Genomic DNA, 19,332 nt, shown 5'->3' with positions numbered 1-19,332 from the left:
TTCTAGGGTAACCTACGAGCCTACCTCCCTTGTACTGTCACTAAATCAAAACCAAACCCCTCAAAATTGAAGTAAATAAATCATCGCGTGTGATCCTTATCAACGCGTCCACTCTTTTGATCGACTCTCATGAAGGTTCACGAATATATGTTTCTGTGAGAATTAAGACGGAGTCGCAGATATTCAATTATCGCAACGATGCAATTATGTCCTCACGAAGTACTCGTATCTCCACTGCTATTGACAGCTTAGTGCGCCGATTTCAAGTAGATATTCCTGGAGAAGATCCTGCAGACGCCGAAGAAAGAGAAAGCAATGCTACCGACTTTGTACGGGAAATTCTGGGAAGGTATTGACTTTGGAAACTATGCGCAGTGTTATGGAATGCTGATTTTGCAATTTATGTAGCTCAAAAACACCTGCTGTTGTGGCAGATGTAAATCAAGCTTCGGATTTGATAAAGAAACGATTAATACAAACAAATCCAAGTCCCAATGAAGCTTTACGATTTACAAACCTATACAGCCGGCTCCTTTCCATACCGGTCATTACACAAAAATGGGCAGTGCTGTACTTTCTGTATCAACTAGGGGACCAAGAGCAACTCAGGCCTTCTGGATTGACGAGCCCTTTTATGAGTCCGGTAAACAAGAAGAAATCCAAAAGACCTGTCGAGGACCAGGATACCGCCAGCGCTGCTCCTCTTAGAGATACCCGTCGAAACATTCAAACAGATGGCACATTCGACTCTCAAAGTCAAACATCGCGAGAAGAGAGAGAATTCGACGATGCTTTTGCGCCTGCTGGATTGAGGAAGTTACCGGAACGAGAAGGGGGCCAGAGAGATAGAAAGGAAGAAGAACAGGTATTTGTGAAGACACCAGGTAGTCAGCGTGAGAGTGTCGCATTGAAGACGGCTCTATTGGCTGAAAATTATGTCGAAATTGATCCCCCAGAAACCGCACTACTTAGGGACTTACCATTCACATTACAAGGCCTATCGTCCTCAAACTTGCCATTTGACTCGCAATCAAGCCTCAGACTACCTGATACTTTACCTGTACCAATAATTTCAATTCTCCATACATTAGCTGAGCCATCGCTATTATACAGAAGTTTATCTGGCTTCGTGCAGACTAGCGACGGTGGTCTCCTTGGTCAGAGTCTACGAGCCGCGATTGCAGGCGAGCTTAGGTCATATCTTGGACTAGTAGCAACGCTAGAAGGTCAGATCCGACGAGCACTTTCATCGTTAGACGAGAGCGAACCAAGAGGAGGTGTTGGAAAAGCAGGGGTCACTCTTAAGAGATGCGTAGTGTGGACCCGAGAGGCGACGATGGGCTTGAGATTAATGAGCCTAATTAGTGAGGAATCAAAAAGTAAAAAGGGTGGACAGCTTATCACATTAATCCATGGATTTTCATCGTCGCACGGGGATCCAATGGTAGGAGCATTCGCTGAACGGTTGTTGATTCACGTTACTCGACCGTTTTATGATATGCTTCGACATTGGATATATGACGGAGAATTATCTGATCCATATCATGAATTTTTTGTTTCGGAACAGGATCCCAATGCGATCCAGGAGGCCCAAGATGGCAGAAGTAGAGGAGGTGCTAGCAGTGTATGGGAGGACAAATACAAACTTAATGAAAATATGGTACCAAGTATCATCACTCAAGACTTTGCTCAAAAGGTCTTCCTAATCGGAAAATCCTTGAACTTCATCCGTTATGGTTGCGGGGATTCTCAATGGGTGGAAGAGTACTCGAAAGATGCGTCAAAAGAACTACGGTACGGCGATACTGCGACTTTAGAGACATGGATTGATGAGGCTTATAAGACGACTATGGCTCGACTAATTCATTTAATGTCGGAGAAGTTCCATCTGTTCGAACATCTCAAGGCTCTTAAAAATTACATCCTCCTGGGGCAAGGAGATTTTATCGCTCTACTCATGGAATCTCTTGCATCAAATCTTGATCGTCCAGCCGGTGCTCAATATCGTCATACTCTCACCGCTCAACTTGAGCACGCTATTCGTGGTTCTAATGCGCAATACGATTCGCCCGAGGTTCTCCGCCGTCTCGACGCCCGCATGTTACAACTTTCACATGGTGATATAGGCTGGGATTGTTTCACCCTTGAATACAAAATTGATGCTCCTGTCGATGTCGTTGTAACAGAATGGGGTAATCGACAATACCTCAAAGTGTTCAACTTCCTATGGCGCATCAAGCGTGTTGAATTTGCCTTGTCGACTACCTGGCGTAAATGCATGACTGGCGCCCGTGGTGTCTTACTTGGATCTCCAGATCCCGCCTTCCATCAATCATGGAAACAAACTCGCGGTGTCCTTGCGGAAATGATTCATTTTATCGCGCAACTGCAATACTATATTCTCTTTGAAGTTATCGAGTCTTCTTGGGATGAGCTCCAATCCGCCATCCACAAAGATGGTTGCACACTTGACGATCTTATCAAGGCGCATACTAAATATCTCAATGCCATCACACACAAAGGTCTGCTAGGCGCCAAGAAAAAGCATTCAAATGATCTCGATGATAATACGTTCATGGTTCAATTAGGCGAGATCCTTAGATTAATGCTCTCATATCGCGACGCAGTTGACGGTCTTTATTCCTTCAGTGTAACCGAATACTCAAAACGTCAGAATGCCAATTCTCCATCCATCCCGCGCCCAGGCACATCTACCTCCTCTCGACCTGGAACTCGCTTCGATGACTACCCTCCTGCCAGATCTCCATTCGAGAACCCCAACCCTGCTCTTTTAAATCTCAATCTTTCGAATATTCAAGGCGAAGAAGAAGAATTCCCCTTGCTAGCAGAGAGATTGAGTGGTTTAGGAACGCAATTTAAAACGAGAATTTCACTATTACTCGGCGATTTGGCATATCAGCCAGACACAGACATGAGGTTCTTGGGTGTGGTAATGAATTTTAATGACGTGTATACGGGAGTTAGGCGGAAGAGCGCCCGGGAGAGGGAGCGAGAAAGAGACAAGGGGAAGGGCAAAGGTAGAGAAGGAAGATCCGGCGAGTCGAGTGCTAGGGAAAGATAATTGTGTTGTGTTCAGCACCCGGTATTAGAAGAATGAGTAGAGATGTGTGGAGAAAAAGGGGCGTACTGTATTTCCATGGACTCTCTTCGCGTAGCATGGTATGACATATTAGGACGGTTCGATAAGGATACCAATGAATGATTGATGGATGGGTGGATTGCAGATTGGCTGCTTGTGGCGTTGGTTTGTGCATTGATTTATGTTGATGAATATACATTTCTCTTTTTTCCTAATCACATAATTGATTCCCACCTCTCAATGTGCATGCATACATATACTTCCATCCATCGTGGGTACTCCCATATTAGCTCTGCTTTTCTCCATCTTGTCTTTATCCCATCCCATCCCAGTCATCTCTCTTTTATCCAAAAATATAAAATACTCAAAAATACCCATAAAACTTATAGGGAATTTGACAGGCCGAAGGAAAGGAAAAAAAAAACTGGATGAATACTTAGTGAACAAAAGCTTTCCAGCGTTGATATTTTTGATTCATTACATGTTTCCCTGCACTTTCTCACTTAAATAACACTTGAGTAGCACGTACGTTATTCACAGATGGGGTATTGTGTATGAACTTGATATCATATTCACTTGCATTTTCATTCCTCCTTGTCTTCCTTCCTCTACCCCTCTGCCCATTTCCTTCCCAATCTTTAACCTCTCCCGATTTTGATATCCTCCCAATATCCCTTCCTTCTCAAATCATCCTACCCTGCCAAATCCAGACTGGGCTCGCCCGTTCCCATTCCATCACCCCTCCCTAACCCATGCCTTTTTGAATTTCCCCGTTATCCCATCCACTGCTCTCTACCCACCATCTTTCCCAATGTTACCAGAGCACAATTGCCCAAACAAAAACGCCATGCCTGCCATATACCCATAGAAGCCTTGATATGAGATCCTTGAGATGCCAGAGTCTAAATACAACGCAGAAGATGAGTGCAAGAATCAAGAATGCAAGAAAATACAAAAAGGTATATGAAACCAAGCAACCAACCAGATACATCCTATCTTAATCGTACAAAAAATATAACACATGTTTTCTCTCTTTCCTGCCCGCATCACCCTATTGCCACCTACACTCGTATAAAAATCAGACTCCTTTATCAATGCCTTCTCCTTCTAGAACTTGGGGCCCCTAAATCAATATTCTTCATTTCCTCTAACAGCGCCCACGCATCCCCACCTCCACCGCCTCTCCCTGCGCCACTACTAACGGGAGCCGGTAATGCCATTGGAATTTTTGCTGGTACGACTGGCCCAACCGCCCCTCTATATCCACCGCCAGGGCTACTTCCATACTGATAACCATTTGACTGATAACCGTCATTTGAATATTCAGCCGTTGAGGGTCTCTGCATCGATGTTCTACTAGATGCGTAAGTTGGTTCTCTGTAGATCGGTACATTTGGGGATGAATGGTATGCAGGTTGTGCCGACATGCGGTTTGACTTCTTTTGGAGTTTCCTATGAGCAGTAGCTGGAGGATTATCTGGAATGCCGCCGCTGAAGTAAATTGGGGAAGATACGGCCATTGATTGAGGCCTTGCTGCTTGACGTAATTGCTTACGACCATTTGATGGCATCGGATGCTCTGCTGGTGGAGCTCGATAATTGCGATCTGGCATTTGTGATGCGTATTTTGGTCCCTTTTGTTCGAGGAGTGGGGCATAATTAGATTCAGGAATGTGATCACTTGGATCGATTTCCCTACCATCATAAGTAATGATTTTGGCATCCGGATCATCTTTAGAATCGTAAGCAGCGCTTAGAGATGTTGCAGATTTCGATCCTGCCAGACTTGGATTGAAAACATCATAAGAATCTGGCCCGAATGCAACACCTGATAATCTTCGAGGCTCCGAAGCAGGACTGACCGGTTTTCGCGTGACTGCTGGGTTAGGAGAGGTACCTCTTCTAGTCATGGGGTTAGGTGAAACACCTCTTCTATCCATAGGTGGATGGGGAGATGCACCTCTTCTGTCCATAGGCGGATTCGGAGATGCACCTCGTCTATCCATTGGATTAGGAGACACGCCTCTTCGATCCATAGGGTTAGGCGAATTTCCTCGTCTATCCATTGCGGGGTTAGGCGACGTACCCCTAGGTTTTACTGGCACCATAGCCGTAGACGCTGCATATCGATTCTGGCGATCGTCATATGCTGCTTGTGGTGAGTATGGTACCACAGCCGAATTATCATGATAGGGAAGGGGTATTGGCTGTTGAATCTGTTGTGGCTGATGTCTTGGAACCTCTTGATATCTTCCTCGCTGCGAAGATGCAGGGTTTTGGCTATAACTTGCTCGCTTTTCGTTATAAATCCGATCCGAGATTTCCTTTGCAATGATTGGATCCATTCCCGGCACCAACGTTGGTGGCATCTCAGGCAAGCCATAATCTCCATTAGTATTTTGCACACCTACGGACTGGCTTCGGTCTTGGCGAGATGCTGGGAGTTGGCCATAAGAGTTTCTTGAGGTTACAGAAGCTCCATCTCTGACAGAGGACATAGAACTAGAGGTCGGGTAGCCACCTGAGCTAATCGAATGTTGATGACTCGGAGCAGTTGTGGCAATACTATTGCGACTAGGTCGATGCCGTAAGTTTAACGGTGCCGGTACTTGGTCATACATCCCTTCAGCTGGGTGTTGCATGGCACTTGGTGCACTACCTCTATGCGGGATAATAGTCTGATAACTGTTTGGCCCTGGCCCTGGAGCTGGTGTGGGTGGGGCATCCTCGACAGTTGGCTGCATATCTTCATAACTGGAATTATACCTCAAATCTCTCGAGTCATAAGAGTTTTTTCGGAGTGGGTAAGGGTTTCCATTTCCGGGCCTTCGGAATTGGTCATCGTTCTTTGGTGGGTTATAGGCCTGGTAAGCCGAGGTGGGCTGTGCATAAGCAGGCATTGAATGACGGTGCAAATCATCCACGGAAGTGTTATATGGATTGGAATTTCCCCGACTGACTGGACGGCCATGGACAGCTTTAGGTTGCGCGAGAGTTGGCACCGAGCTCACGTGTCTGCTTGCATGAGCCGGGGGAGGTGGCGGAGGACCGGGGCTCATCGGAAGTTCATATGGACCTGGCTGCTGAGGCTCATAAGTTAGCATACGAGAGCCTCCATATCTATCGCGAGGATCCGCTTCAGGGGCCGCGTATTGATTCATATCGTGGCCGTGTTCGTAATCATATCTATCGTTATTCCGCATTGGTTGGGAACTTGGTGGTGCTCCAGCCATCATATCTTGAGGTGCTCCGTATGGAGTCGACCCTGGACTAATATCATATCCTTGGGGTTGGTTATATCGGGTTGAAGGTGCGTTGTATTCTACTCTTTGTCCAGGAGATTGATCCTGAACGAATCCGTTCTGATATCCACGCGGTGGCGTTTGCGCGTGCTCCTGACCAACAATAGGAGAATGATAACCACGTTGTGCTTGCATTGCATCAGAACTTGGATATCCACGAGGTGAAGGTTGATCCTGAATTACCGGTGGATTCGCATATCCTCGAGGGACATGATCTGGCATGCCATTCGGAGACATCTTATATCCTTGCGTCTGAATATGATCGGGTATTCCGGTCGGTACATTTTGGTAGCCTCGAGGTGGGGTTTGGACATGATCTGGTATCGCAGAGGGGGAGTCTCTATATCCACGAGTAGGTGTCATTTGCATATGGTCTACTGCAGATGGGGCCTGATATCCCCGTGGAGGAGTGTGAACTAGTTCAGCAGGTGGTGCCGCCACAGGGATCGGAGCTGCTGCTGCGACCGGAGGTTGCGCTGGAGCTCCAGTAATTGGATCGGTTGGTAAAGGCCGCCTCTTAACAACTGGTTTCACCCCTAATTGTCTTGGCCCACCAACTCCTTCTCTCAAACTCCCACTTCCACTTGCACCTCCACTCACACTCCCGAACTCCGTTATCGATTGCACAGATGTAGATGGAGTAATCGTCGATGGATTCTGTTTGGGTTCCTTCTTTTCCGGTTTCTCTGGCTTGGGTCTTTTATCATAATATGTGATCTCGACCCTAATCTCTCCCGCATATTTCCCCTTGAAGTTTAAGTTATGCCATACGTCACTTTGTCCCCCTCCTGCAACAATGACATCTTGTAAGTTGACCCAAGTCTCTCCTATCAGATCTGTTCTCTTGTCGTCATTAAATACTGAGACCTTCAATTGATAGTAATCCGGCGAATCGTGCACAGTAAATCGTAGCTCTTGATCCCTAGACAGCCTCGTCAGTAATGAACCAGACACAAAACTCCTCATTGAGCACTTACCATCGAGGGGTTTGTCCACCTCTCTTATCTGTCTCCGTTTTTTTTGCTTCCTTTCCCAACCGAGCTGCACAATAAGGATCTTGTTTTCCAATTGTCTTTCTGTTTGGTAGATTTTTGGCTCGATCAACGATAACAACCAGGGTACCAATCACCGGACCATCAACCGTCATATCTGAGAAGATTCCAGCGGTATGCATGCCCGCCATTTTGAGCTTCGTGGCCATGATGAAGAAAGAGCGTAAGGTATTATTAATGGGCAAAGGAAAGTGAGGCTATATTATAATCCAAGGGTGATTTATTATATGATAATTCTCGAGGTCGAGGTCGTGGTAGAGGGTGTGTTCTCCTAGTCGTCAAGTCAAGCTGATCTCAGTCTCGAGTGTGTATAATAACTTCTAAACTCTTTCTTTCTCTCTTTCGATCTGTCTGTCTGTCTGTCTGTCTTTCTTTCTTTCTTTCTTTCTTCCCTCACCAGCTCCAGCTGAGCATTGTATTTGGGAAATCCTCAACTGATATTCCAAAGTCGAACGCCGAGTAGGTACGAAATCGCGTTAGAACCCTCGCATCTCAGACCGTTCCATGCAGCATAAATCATAAAAAGGCTGACAGTCCAGAAATCTTCAGGAATTGATTTGAGAAAAGAGAAAAGGGATCCGTTTTGATTGGAATGAAGCGGGTCTAGGGTGGATTAACTCGAAAGTTGTTCAAAATGTTACCTCTCATCTGTGTGCACGGCGCGAGAAAGAGTTAAAGGGAGTGGCTGAGATCGTGGAGAAAGAATGGTGAAGGCTGGTGTTATCCTTGTCATGCAATACCCTCGTTACTTTGTGTAAAGGTCGGTGGTGGGATTGATTTGACGGTCTTTGGATGAATCAGAAATGAAGAAATCGGGCATCGTCCATTGAATATAATTTGCATTTGCATTTTGCATTTGAGTTTGGATTGGGGAGATGTCTTGAATTACGCGTAGTGAATCGTTTTAATGGGATGTCTTGATGTGTACATGCAGGTAGGGAGGGAGGTCGTCGGCTAACGAATGAGAGAATGAATGAATGAATGAACGAATGAATGACATTTGACTTGATCTTGGTCTACTCTGTGCATTGATATCACGCTCCTCCCTCCTCCCTCGTCCCTCGCCCCTCGTCCCTCTCCTCTTTCCTCTCTCCTCCCATCCACCCACGAACCAGACATCGGTAGAGAGAGCGCGAGAGAGATGTAGATATGGATATCGTATTATCGCACATTTTGCGAGGACAACTGATGACGAAAACCGGGCCCTTGCCTACCTTGGTCTAATAATGCAAGTGTGTAATGTTAATGTACACAATTCAATCCCTGTTGAGAATCACCTCTCCTGACAAAGAACGATCGATGCATAAAATTTAATCCTTGTTTCAAGGTTTGCCCGACTTGCATAAAGTGCGTTCCAGGTATACAATCCCTCGGCCGAGAAGGAGAAAAAGGAACCAAAATAGAAATCTTCCGCTGCTTGGGGTGTGGTGATGGCGCCACGAGCATTTGCAGAGTGGCTGACAAGAGTGGCTGGAGTGGCTATCACTGGTGAATATCACGGATGGCTACCTGCTCTCTCTATGCATACATGGTACTGTAATAGCCAACTTGAAAACCCACGCAACTCACACAACTCACACAACTCACACCCTTCCAAAATGTCCGCGGATGGCGAAATGAGCGTGCAATCGATCGGAAAATCATTTGGCGTGGTGGAGTCTGGTGATGCAGGTACCAAGATTCTGACTCTCATCTCAGATCGACGGAGTGTAGCACCCAATAATAGTGTCGTCTTAAGTGCACAATGAGGAGGTTGAGCAATTTCCGTCGGATCAAGGGTGTTTCTTGTTTGTTTGTTTGTTTGTTTGTTTGTTTGTCTGTTTGTCTGTTTGCTGTTGACGAGCCACCCACTGCGTGAGACCAACCACCCGCCCTCCTCCACCTTATCGATCCGGCAACTTGCGGCAAGGCTGTTTGTTGCTGCCCGTACATCATTATTGGGGATTAACCGCCGCTTCGCATTCTTCTTCGGTTATTCCCGAACACAATGCCGACTAGGGTGTTGCCTACATAGGTAATAAGCTTACCTGACCTTGTTGCCTTGTCACCTGATTACCTTGTCCATACGATCCTCTCTCGGTGCATTGTACATCACCAATCAAGAAGTATCTAATTATATCACAAATCGACTACAGATCGGTACAACTCTCTTTCATCACATCGTCACATTACATTACATCACATCACACATCACACATCACATCACATCACAGCTCCAACCTAAAATCCGCCAACCAGCCTCTCCACTCTTCACTCTTCACTCTTCACTCTCTACCCAATCTCCCACCTCCCACCTCCCCTTCCCCTCAACCCATCACACGCCATCACGTCAACCCACCATGTATTCCATCGCCCCCTCTCCCGTCCCCACACTCCTCTCCGACCCAGTGACCTCCACCCCACCCGACCCCTCCGCCCCCTCACTCTTCCGCTACATCATCGGATTCTTGCTCATTGGCATCGCCTGGGGCTTCACCACGCCCTTCATCCGAGCCGCCGCGCGCACTCACCAACCGCCCTCTCACCCCATCCTCGCATCCCCCTCGGTTACCAAATCGTTTGTCAAATCAAAGCTATACGGCGCGTTCTTTGGCGTCGTGGATCTCCTGCGAAATCCGAGATATGCCATTCCGCTGGTGATCAATTTGACGGGGAGCATTTGGTTTTTTCTGTTAATCGGCCAGGCTGGTGAGTTTTTCTTTGCTTTTTTTTGTCGCTTACTTTTCTTTTCTTTTATTTTTCTCGTCATGTCGATCCGTGGAGGAAGAAGCTGGAGAGAACAGTCATATGAGTATCACACGAGCACAGTGATGACGCAACTGATGCTAATGATATGTGTAGAACTCTCCCTAACAGTCCCCATCACCAATTCTCTAGCTTTTCTCTTCACGGTGTTAGGAGAGTGGTGGGTGGAAAGAAAAGTCATCAGTCGCGGTAATTCCCCTCATTCCTTCTCCATACATCCATCCCCTCGTCATCGCCACCATTGATCGGAGTACATACTCCAGAAATGTGGCGTGAATCCCGAGTACGAGAGCTAATATATCGATAGATACCTGGATTGGTATGATCTTGTCGTTGTGTGGTATTGCGCTCTGTGTTCATAGTAAGACGGGATGAGCCTTCCTTGGCAGTTATTTTTGGATCACATTCTCGGGAGTGGGGGATTCGATATTCCATATTCGATAATTGATATCGAGGAAGGATTACATCGAAGAAGGAATCGACCGATTGAGATTTTTGGAAGTTGTATACCTATCTGATTTTGCCGCCGTACGAGGCTGGCATGTTCTCGTTGCTTACAGACGGATGGAAGGAGCATAGCAGGATCTATTATATTGAATACTAGCGAGTTTGAATAGGCAAATGTCACTAATGTCACACAAATCATTCGATATATCTCAATTCCTTGATTCAAAATTGACAAGTTAACTTTAGATACACTAGCACAGCTCTATGCTCTAAGTCTGAACTACCTCTCGTCTAATCCCATATAACAAACAAGGAAGTAAGTAGCCAAAGAAAACCCAACCGCCAGGGCCAGGGGAAACCTGATGTGTGCGCCATTCCATGCCCATCGCCAACCATTTTAGGCGTAAGAAAATTCCAAGCCATGCCATGCCAACCCAATCCAACCCAATCCAATCCAATCACCCAAACAATCCCAATTCGATAAGAGCCATCAAACATTCCCAAATCCATCTTCCTGTACAACAATAGTATTACAGCACTCCATTCACCCGATTCACCCCCGTCCCACATCTCCCGACTCAACCTCGGCAGTCGCATCTCCTCTTCCCGCCCACGTGCTTCAATTCCGAGCAATGACAGCTTAACGTCTAGCCCTAACCCATCTCTGCACCTGTCTCAAGCTCGGATCTTCTTGCGTCCAGCGCCCCATGCCATAATCGGACGACCGTAAATCCGAGTAGATGGCCTCGTCTGTGATCGATACCAATTCCTGTTGCCCCAATCAGTACGCGTAAGAATCAATAGTACCAAGTGATCAAAAGTTGGCAATATCCTTGCTCGCTCGCACAAGAACCGGAAGTGGGGAGGAGCGGCTCGGTGGCTCGGAGTGGAGAATTGAATGAAAAAAAATGTTCCCTTGGACTTACTGCTCGGAGCTGCACATCGCATGCGTTCAATTGATCCGTGTGCCCGGTATGAGGTCTCTGACCCTGTAACACTTGATCTCTGTAACTGATCCAACGCTGTGCCGCACCTTGGCGAAGGTAGATCTTTTGAGCCTCGTGACGGCGAGAAAACGCATCAAGGAGTACCCTTCTCGATGTCAGTATAGAAAATCATGAAAGCCCCAATCGTGCCGTTCGGATGGTAGGGGGAGACTTACTGTTGCAATTCTGCTTTCGATTGCTCATCTGCACCACCGCGAACTCGTGGGACTCGAGTTTCAGCAGCACAGTTCAGGATATGCTGGCCATCTAAGGAGCATTGACGAAGAGCGGCATACCCTTCAGTGTAGTAATCATCCATGTTTGACGGGTCGGTAGGAGCAGCAGCGATGTAGTATTGAAGAGTGCGGAAATCGGAGAGAATATCTGCTACCCGAGCAGTTCTTTGATCGTTCACTAGTGATTGCGTAAGTCATTGAAGCCAATTGAGCTTTATCCGTCCCGAATGCACTGTAGGGACGAGTACAAGTAACGGTCGTGTGTGGTAGGAACATATAAATGACTTACATCCATCGGCCATTGTGTATGTAGTTTTGAGGCTTTGAAGATGCTGTAACTTCAAATAACGGGAAAATGAACACTAGAATGACTTGCTAATGGGTAGGAAGTGGAGGCGTGGAGACAATGAGGAACTGAATGAAAGACTGTGCCGTTGATGTCTTGGAAAGATGAAGCCATCTCGGCCGTTTATGAAGCTTTTCAAATGATGCTTGACTAGATAGGACGTTGACTCTGAAAATTGATCATCCACTTTGAGTCTCAACGTGGCTGGCTAACGGGAGGATACCTCAGCCAGACAAAGCCAACTCTTTGATTCCATTGGAAATATTAGATACCATTGAGTTACTCTCACTGTATAGAAAGCCATCTGTGCCCCACAACTAAGCCCGATGCTAATGATACGGGAGTGACGAGCTCAAAGCTACTTTAAACCCTACAGAGCTGTAAGGGTGTAAGGATGCAAGGGTACCAAGCTATCATGATCTTTCTCAGGAGACGCATGACGGCAGCGATTTGCGAGATGTCCAAGGGTTCACTGAAGATTAGATGGCTCGAGATAGGTTTTGGAATAGTATTGTGTAATGGGTGTACCTCAGATTCTTAGAGGAAGAACGTAGGGATTGAAACGTGGGAATGAGTGGTGGAGGATGATGGGAGGATTAGATGAGAGGTAGATTGTGGGTAATGAATATGGGTCCCCTGTGTGATGTGCAGTCAAATCTCTGTGTGACTTTCGTATGCGCGGTATGTGGATAATGATTTGGGATTCCTTTTAGGTTTCTTGGTAAAGGAAGCAAAGGGAAAAAAGAAGCTAAAAAGATTGAGCTACACCTCGGTACCTGTTCGCTCGCGTGGGAACAGGGATAAAATATTCAGCCTTCACTAGGTTCTGACCCGTCAAACAATCTAATCCACTCATAATCTTACAAAAAAGCCATCAGAGCAAAAACCATGCCGGTTCAAGGCTCAAACGTGTGTTGCCATCAAAATTTTCAACCAATGGGAAACCTCGGATCCAGATCATAATATCGTTATAGCTGAAGTTGTAGAAAGCATCTCACTCGCATTGGACAGGCGGTGACTGCGCCAGGTGCCAACCATATCGATGCATATGTATTATTACATACCACACCATACTGTTCTCTGCACATAGACCGGAGAATCACCTGTGTCCTGAACACAGACTACAGCAGATCATCTGGGGGCCATACGATCTTAACCCAGTACCAAGATGTGATTTCTTTGGGAGATACTCCTATCACCGCATCCCAATATTCCATGTCCGTAGCTTGGTAACTCCAATAGACCCATTTTGGGACTCCACCCCACTACTCTTTTCGGATCCTCAATACTCAATATTTCATATTCCCTGTCTTAATATTTGTTTGGGGTGTGAGATGATGGATGATTCGATCAATCCCAAAACCATATTTCCGGATAGGGCTGCGTAATGCTAGATCATTGATGCTGCAGTAAAGTGATGTTGTCCTGGATCTAGTCAGATCATCCGAGATAATCATAGCACACTGTCACCGAAGGTATGGGTCGTCTATTATTCAGTCCAGCAGTGGTCAAGCCACAATATGGCTATGTTTCCGTTTCGTTTCTTTTTTCCTCGAGTGTACAAAATGTTGCGCCAAAATTAACGAGAAGACAGAAGATATGTGGCTTTCTCGCCTACCATTGCTCCCATTGCTCGGTATCAAATGCAGATTGGTATCATAAATTGAATTTCATAGCAATAGTATTTCTCGATCAGTCATTCGCCGGTATTACCGAACGTATTTCATAGCTGCCTCATCTGGATATCTTGCCTCATCTCTTTACTATGATCGGCAACTAGTCTTTTTCTGCGATTGCCTGTAACCTCTCATCGATCTCCTCTTCAGTTAAAGCCCTGAAGCCCGGATCTGTGCCCTCTTTTCCGTCCTTTCTTGGCCCCCCAACAATACCAATCTCCAATTCTCCTTTCTTGAAATCGACGCTGAGAACTGTGCTCAAAGTTGTGATGCCTAATTCTACTACATCTTCCCAGCTACCTTCTGCACAATCCTTGTTCTTGAGCTTTTTCTCCAGGTGATTGAACGCCTCCTGTTGCTTTGGACCCGAAGCTGTTCCCTTGTAACCAGTGTAGTAGCCAGCTGGGTCACATTTGTACAGTTGAGGACCAAACTCAGAATCCAACGATATTAACGTGGTTGCAACACCATAAGGTCTCATGTATGCCTAAAAAAACAATATGAAGTTAGCACGATGAATAGAGGTACAGTATCATCCAGAAATTCGACAAAGGTTTCATTAAGTAAGCTTACTCTTTGGGTATAGACTTGGCTGATATTGGCAATCCTCTTTGCCAGGGCATCACACGGCATCTCGTATCCAAACTTGTATCTGAATTCGGCAGCCTCACCAATAGCTCTCTGGACAGAGGCTCTTGCATCTGCGATAGAACCTGTCATAACACATCCTACGGATGGTGACAATTGAAAGATGTGGGAGACGGACGATGGATCAATGAGCTTATCCTATGTGGAGCACCAATTTATCAGTATTGAACTTGAAATAGAATCTGGACCAGCGTGTCGTACGGGAACTTTCTTTTGAGACAAAACAACAGCACAATCCTTTCCTCGAATGCCTACAGACATAATGTTCGCAGCGGTGATAGCTTTGAAAGCATACTCTATTCTCGCAAGAGCAGTTAGTATAATGTTATTGCATGTTGTTATGTTGGATTGGGGTCGTCATAGATCAATAAAGCTGAGATCCTACGAATCCCATGGCTTTAACGGTTCTATTTGCGTCTGAATGTGCGTACCGACTTGGTATAATCTTCCTTGATCAGAAAAGATCGTGATATGTCTGTCGTAACCTGCGCTACCTATTGTGGATTGTTAGTTCAAGCTTCTCGAGCTTCTTGAGGAGCTTGTCAAGAGGTGGGCGCGCGAGAACAAACATACCCGACATTTTGAAGAAGTTGACTTGGTATTTAGATCTGAAGGATGGGGTATTTCAAAACAATGGTTGCTTGTAGATTGGAATCAACAGGTATCGTGGTTATTTAGGTGAGGAATAAAGACGTAGAAGAAATTATGATGCTTCAAAGTTGTCATGTACAGTAGCTACCGGTATCTAACCTTTACACGCGGAAGCTTGAAGCCTGGGCTATCGTCCAAAATAGTCTAGCGCCGATTATTAAAGCGGCGTGTATTCTTATCAAGAGAAAAAAAGTTACTTCACGGTCCTTCACATCAACATCAATCTGAGCGTCACTTTTTTGTATTTTTTGTCAAATATCAGGGCTTGCCTTTCGAAGCTTAGATTTCAGTTCGCGTGTCCATAGGCCGGTACACTCTTAGACTGCTTAAGTTCTTTGCCATGATACCTTCAACTTCCGCGAGTGGAGGGGCGCCACGAGTCCCCTCATGGAAACGATTAGGCTTAAAGTTGAAATCGGCCCCAGATTCCTCAGATTCAAATTCTCAAGCCTCAATTGCCGAACCTCAAAGAGAAATCGAGATAGCAAATAGGAAAAGACCAAGAGACGACACCGAGTCCGAGCACGAAACGTCTGCGAAAAAGCCGAAGAACCTCAACTCTCATCCTCCTGCTTCTGAACCACAACGATCAATCGCGCCTGATTCAATTTTTACTACACCCAGAAAATCTGCACTAAAGAAATCAGTAACATTCACCCCGGAAACAAAATCTCAAGATGGAGATAGTATAAAACAGTTATACTTAGGTTGGGTGGCTGATCAAAAAGCACAAGACGACTTTTTCTACGGTCCTTCTACGAGTCAAGCTTTTGAAACACCTGCACCACCTATAGTCGAAGAACAGTTTGATACCACACTCCCAGAAAAGGAACGGAGGGTGAAAAGAGTCAAGAAGGCAAAATCGGAAGCCAAACAAGAAAATGGTACCAGTGAGAAGGATTCAACACCCCAGAAGTCTGTGAAGAAGTCGAAAGTCTCCAAACCAATTGCCGCCCCACGTCCGTTCTTAGCATATTTAAAACAATATCACGAATCGAAGGAGACGTGGAAGTTCAACAAAAACCATCAAAATCACTTATTGAAACACGCTTTCAACATTGAGGTCGTTCCCTCCGATCACGTCCATCTTCTCTACGAGTACGTCAGAGGTTTGCAGGGAGGGGTTAGAAAAAGACTTCGAGACGAGGCATTAGCTATCAAGGTGAAAGATCGAGAGTCTGACGCTTCTGGATTTCCAGCAACCATGGCAGACAGTAGCAAGAGACAACGAGAGTACGACCTTGCCATGAACGAATATGTTGCATCAATGACTGCCGCTGGAGCGTCGTCTCAAATGGGATATGAAGAAGGTGTAATTATGGGACTGTCGGACGTAGCAATGGCTCCTAGAATGGCCAAAAGAATGAGAGCTGAACAAATTCTTGCTGAATTGGGCTCTTCGTCTTCCGAAGAGACGACGGATACGCAAGCCACGGAAACAGAATCTGTAGCAACGGACGGAGAAAAGAGGCTGCGATTAAATGATGGTACCCCCCAGAAGATCGGAAGGAAAAGAAAGCAACGGACACTTGCCGCTGACGATTCAAGCTCTTCTGACTCAGATTCAAGTAGTGACTCTGATGATAGCAGCTCCGATGACGAGTCAATGGTGGACGGTAACAACAAAGACGATACATCATCCAGTTCATCAAGCAGCTCATCTAGTTCGGGTAGTGATGATGAGGATTCGTCCAGTGAAGACGGGTCGAGCAGCAGCGAAAGTGAGGACAGTGAATGAGGACGGGATTCAACATCAAACGAGTGGTATCGATAACATGTTATCTCTCATTGCAGTGGTTGTTGAAAAGGGTGGGTTGAGAGCTGCTGTGGGTTGAAGACTAACAAATCGCCCCAACGTTTCTTGCCTACAAACTACAGGCATCAATTGCATATTCGATAGCTTAGCTGGAGATGATGGAAATGGCTAAATCCGGTTTCTGATTTCCTTTTGGGTGGCCAATAAGGGATGGCTGAGCAGATAATATATAGTGGTGGCTGTTCAGTGGTTGCATTTTCTCCGATATCCAAATCAACCACGATATTGTTAACTGAGATACCCCAACAAAAGACATGGCATCAAGTACCAATTGTTCTTTTATCACCAATAATACAACAATTCTCGCACACTATTTATTGCTTCTTATCAGCGCCTACCTAGTAATAATGTGATACTGTATGCAATCGTATGCAATTGTATGCAGCCAATATCTAAATCCGTCCTCGTGATTAAAATCTGTCGAATGTTCCGAAGCCTCCCTCTAGTGCCTCCCATTAGTACTCGTTAAATCAATCAGCAACGTCATTTCGACACTCCACTCCGCCTACCGAGTAATAAGGTTAATGGTTATGACAAGTTTGGACATTTCCTCCCACCTTTCCCAGAGTCAAACAATACCATCACTTCAAGCATGCACAACAGCATCTACTCCGCATCTATCTACTTGGAATCCTGAGACGTGATATAATACTTACAATTGAAGGAACCGGATCTTTCTCCGGAATAGACGCTCACCGCCATTTGTCGAGTGTTTGGGCGATAGATAACTTGGGGGGAGCTCTATTCAATATCAGCGAATCACTCGATTAGGCAGGCCAGGCCAACCGGTTTGTGCTTTGCATGCATAGGTCACTACGCAACCTTCCTTCGAAGACCCATACCGATTAAATTCCAACGACTCGAACCCCTCATTCGCAATTTCTCGTTCTCAGAGACTTTCGTTGTCTCTTGTCTTTATATCTCTTCAAGAGAAACACTGTTCCTTCGATATTAAATACCTAAAGGCGAGACGGGAACAAACATCTGCATTGAAGGAGAGGCGGCAATTTAGGAAGGTTGCGAAAGTAATCCTGCGTATATTTACAGCACTATGACGAGGGTTTATGTTTACAGTGTCGCTCTCGCAGTGTTTATCGCTGGTATGTTATTCTCTACATCATTTCTATTCCTTGTGTTCGTTAGAAGTATCGCAGTTATCTTGGCCGGATCTAGCCCTCTGAGTTGCTCCTGCCTTCTTCTGCCAACGCATTATAGTGCAATCGCTGATAGTTTGAATTGTATAGCGACAACAATGACTTTTGTATCGATCTTCATACCTGATTGGATTACATGGGATGTGACGACACCGAACGGTAATCATGTAACGAAATCGATAGGACTTCATCGCAGCTACAGTTCGCTCACAGGCCACTCTTCTCATTTCCCTACATCGGAAGATTGTGCTGGGCCAGACAGGGGATTCTGTTCCATGTGGCGATCCGTAGGATTTCTGATGTCTTTTGCAGCTGTGGTAGAGTTAGTTACACTGGTGGCATATGTAGTTGTCTTACTCGGTGGCAAGCAAAAGAGAGAGACGGGCTGGAAAATACTAGCTTTGTTGCTGGTGTTGGTGGGTATAGTTCAAGCAGCTAGTATGAGTATTGTGGTATGTTGTGTTTGTTTTGGAAATTAATGGACGCGAGGCGAGATGATACTGACTATTAGTAGGCATATCTATATGACCATGATGAACAATTCTTCCCGGGCTGGAAGCTGGACAAAGGATGGATTTTCTGCACTGTTAGTTGGTGTCTCTCGATTGTATCGGCTGCAGGTATTACAATCTCTGCATTTGCCCTCGCCCCTGAAGATGGCTACGAACTCATACCAAGTGAGCGCTCCGGAGGAATTTCCGCATAATTCCTACTTTGGTCAACTCTGCAACAAACTCGTGATACATTGACATGGCTATAACGATTCGATCTTACTTCTCTTGGCATCTATACTTTTGGCAACGACATGGAATGTCTGTAAAAAGACTTTCCAAGGTCTCATGATTTGGGTGGATCATTTTCTGCATTTGAGCATTTTCAGAGCGGCTGTATGAATGAATCTATGCGTATACGACTGATGGATTGAATAGGATTGGATTAATATGAATTGATGGTTAGGAACTAGGAGTTAGGCCAATGAAAGCATGTTTCTCGTCTTAATCATATCTCAATTGTTTGCATTGGCTCATGCATTAGATCCATGATGGCGCCGAAGCTCATTGAGAGACTCACTAGCATACGTAGTTTCTCGTCACTCATCATCCAACGTTACCATGCTAAGGGCTTCAAGGGATTAAAGGTCAATCATTGGTACATCTGACTTGATGGGCAGAT

At 45.7% G+C, this 19,332-nt stretch overlaps 7 protein-coding genes across 7 annotated transcripts; 4 read left to right on the top strand and 3 right to left on the bottom strand.

Annotated features, from left to right (window-relative positions):
• Positions 1-16: 16 nt before the first annotated feature.
• On the top strand, positions 17-3,477 carry Bcspc98. Its single transcript, XM_001548531.2, has 2 exons — positions 17-349; positions 409-3,477. Exons 1-2 carry the CDS (start codon positions 207-209, stop codon positions 3,080-3,082), a joined length of 2,817 nt encoding a protein of 938 aa, XP_001548581.1. The 5' UTR covers positions 17-206; the 3' UTR covers positions 3,083-3,477.
• Positions 3,478-3,540: 63 nt separating this feature from the next.
• Bcinn1 lies at positions 3,541-8,660 on the bottom strand. The gene is made up of 2 exons (XM_001548532.2): positions 7,380-8,660; positions 3,541-7,324 (listed from the first exon to the last, which is right to left on the bottom strand). Exons 1-2 carry the CDS (start codon positions 7,601-7,603, stop codon positions 4,192-4,194), a joined length of 3,357 nt encoding a protein of 1,118 aa, XP_001548582.2. The 5' UTR covers positions 7,604-8,660; the 3' UTR covers positions 3,541-4,191.
• Positions 8,661-9,054: 394 nt separating this feature from the next.
• BCIN_09g03180 (hypothetical protein) lies at positions 9,055-10,844 on the top strand. Its single transcript, XM_001548534.2, has 3 exons — positions 9,055-10,142; positions 10,296-10,388; positions 10,507-10,844. The coding sequence occupies exons 1-3, from the start codon at positions 9,794-9,796 to the stop codon at positions 10,572-10,574; spliced, it is 510 nt and encodes a 169-aa protein (XP_001548584.1). The 5' UTR covers positions 9,055-9,793; the 3' UTR covers positions 10,575-10,844.
• A 5-nt stretch (positions 10,845-10,849) lies between these two features.
• On the bottom strand, positions 10,850-13,102 carry BCIN_09g03170 (hypothetical protein). Its single transcript, XM_001548535.2, has 4 exons — positions 12,158-13,102; positions 11,809-12,046; positions 11,573-11,738; positions 10,850-11,415 (listed from the first exon to the last, which is right to left on the bottom strand). Exons 1-4 carry the CDS (start codon positions 12,168-12,170, stop codon positions 11,287-11,289), a joined length of 546 nt encoding a protein of 181 aa, XP_001548585.1. The 5' UTR covers positions 12,171-13,102; the 3' UTR covers positions 10,850-11,286.
• Positions 13,103-13,242: 140 nt separating this feature from the next.
• Positions 13,243-15,278, bottom strand: Bcscl1. Its single transcript, XM_001548536.2, has 5 exons — positions 15,112-15,278; positions 14,970-15,032; positions 14,740-14,834; positions 14,464-14,676; positions 13,243-14,377 (listed from the first exon to the last, which is right to left on the bottom strand). Exons 1-5 carry the CDS (start codon positions 15,116-15,118, stop codon positions 13,991-13,993), a joined length of 765 nt encoding a protein of 254 aa, XP_001548586.1. The 5' UTR covers positions 15,119-15,278; the 3' UTR covers positions 13,243-13,990.
• A 113-nt stretch (positions 15,279-15,391) lies between these two features.
• BCIN_09g03150 (hypothetical protein) lies at positions 15,392-17,369 on the top strand. The gene has a single exon (XM_001548537.2). The coding sequence runs from the start codon at positions 15,530-15,532 to the stop codon at positions 16,925-16,927; it is 1,398 nt and encodes a 465-aa protein (XP_001548587.1). The 5' UTR covers positions 15,392-15,529; the 3' UTR covers positions 16,928-17,369.
• Positions 17,370-17,495: 126 nt separating this feature from the next.
• Positions 17,496-19,161, top strand: BCIN_09g03140 (hypothetical protein). The gene is made up of 3 exons (XM_001548538.2): positions 17,496-18,105; positions 18,250-18,611; positions 18,674-19,161. Exons 1-3 carry the CDS (start codon positions 18,057-18,059, stop codon positions 18,863-18,865), a joined length of 603 nt encoding a protein of 200 aa, XP_001548588.1. The 5' UTR covers positions 17,496-18,056; the 3' UTR covers positions 18,866-19,161.
• The last annotated feature ends 171 nt before the right edge of the window (positions 19,162-19,332 follow it).

The sequence above is a fragment of the Botrytis cinerea genome, chromosome 9 (assembly GCF_000143535.2).
Source record: "Botrytis cinerea B05.10 chromosome 9, complete sequence".
NCBI classification, from domain to species: domain Eukaryota; kingdom Fungi; phylum Ascomycota; class Leotiomycetes; order Helotiales; family Sclerotiniaceae; genus Botrytis; species Botrytis cinerea.
Note: the sequence above shows the minus strand (reverse complement) of the source record. Positions and strands in the feature narration are given on the sequence as shown.

What these genes read in the sequence shown, in the direction of transcription:
- BCIN_09g03140 (XM_001548538.2), top strand. Translation starts at nt 18,057, where the DNA reads ATGACGAGGGTTTATGTTTACAGTGTCGCTCTCGCAGTGTTTATCGCT. An exon ending in TCTCGCAGTGTTTATCGCTG is followed by an intron (nt 18,106 to 18,249) that starts GTATGTTATTCT and finishes TGAATTGTATAG; the next exon opens with CGACAACAATGACTTTTGTA. An exon ending in CAGCTAGTATGAGTATTGTG is followed by an intron (nt 18,612 to 18,673) that starts GTATGTTGTGTT and finishes GACTATTAGTAG; the next exon opens with GCATATCTATATGACCATGA.
- Bcspc98 (XM_001548531.2), top strand. Translation starts at nt 207, where the DNA reads ATGTCCTCACGAAGTACTCGTATCTCCACTGCTATTGACAGCTTAGTG. An exon ending in GTACGGGAAATTCTGGGAAG is followed by an intron (nt 350 to 408) that starts GTATTGACTTTG and finishes CAATTTATGTAG; the next exon opens with CTCAAAAACACCTGCTGTTG.
- Bcinn1 (XM_001548532.2), bottom strand. Translation starts at nt 7,603, where the DNA reads ATGGCCACGAAGCTCAAAATGGCGGGCATGCATACCGCTGGAATCTTC. An exon ending in GGTGGACAAACCCCTCGATG is followed by an intron (nt 7,325 to 7,379) that starts GTAAGTGCTCAA and finishes GAGGCTGTCTAG; the next exon opens with GGATCAAGAGCTACGATTTA.
- BCIN_09g03180 (XM_001548534.2), top strand. Translation starts at nt 9,794, where the DNA reads ATGTATTCCATCGCCCCCTCTCCCGTCCCCACACTCCTCTCCGACCCA. An exon ending in TCTGTTAATCGGCCAGGCTG is followed by an intron (nt 10,143 to 10,295) that starts GTGAGTTTTTCT and finishes TGATATGTGTAG; the next exon opens with AACTCTCCCTAACAGTCCCC. An exon ending in AAGAAAAGTCATCAGTCGCG is followed by an intron (nt 10,389 to 10,506) that starts GTAATTCCCCTC and finishes ATATATCGATAG; the next exon opens with ATACCTGGATTGGTATGATC.
- BCIN_09g03170 (XM_001548535.2), bottom strand. An exon ending in TCGAAAGCAGAATTGCAACA is followed by an intron (nt 11,739 to 11,808) that starts GTAAGTCTCCCC and finishes GACATCGAGAAG; the next exon opens with GGTACTCCTTGATGCGTTTT. An exon ending in GCGATGTGCAGCTCCGAGCA is followed by an intron (nt 11,416 to 11,572) that starts GTAAGTCCAAGG and finishes TTGGGGCAACAG; the next exon opens with GAATTGGTATCGATCACAGA.
- BCIN_09g03150 (XM_001548537.2), top strand. Translation starts at nt 15,530, where the DNA reads ATGATACCTTCAACTTCCGCGAGTGGAGGGGCGCCACGAGTCCCCTCA.
- Bcscl1 (XM_001548536.2), bottom strand. An exon ending in TGTCTCAAAAGAAAGTTCCC is followed by an intron (nt 14,677 to 14,739) that starts GTACGACACGCT and finishes TGCTCCACATAG; the next exon opens with GATAAGCTCATTGATCCATC. An exon ending in GCCAAGTCTATACCCAAAGA is followed by an intron (nt 14,378 to 14,463) that starts GTAAGCTTACTT and finishes TTGTTTTTTTAG; the next exon opens with GCATACATGAGACCTTATGG.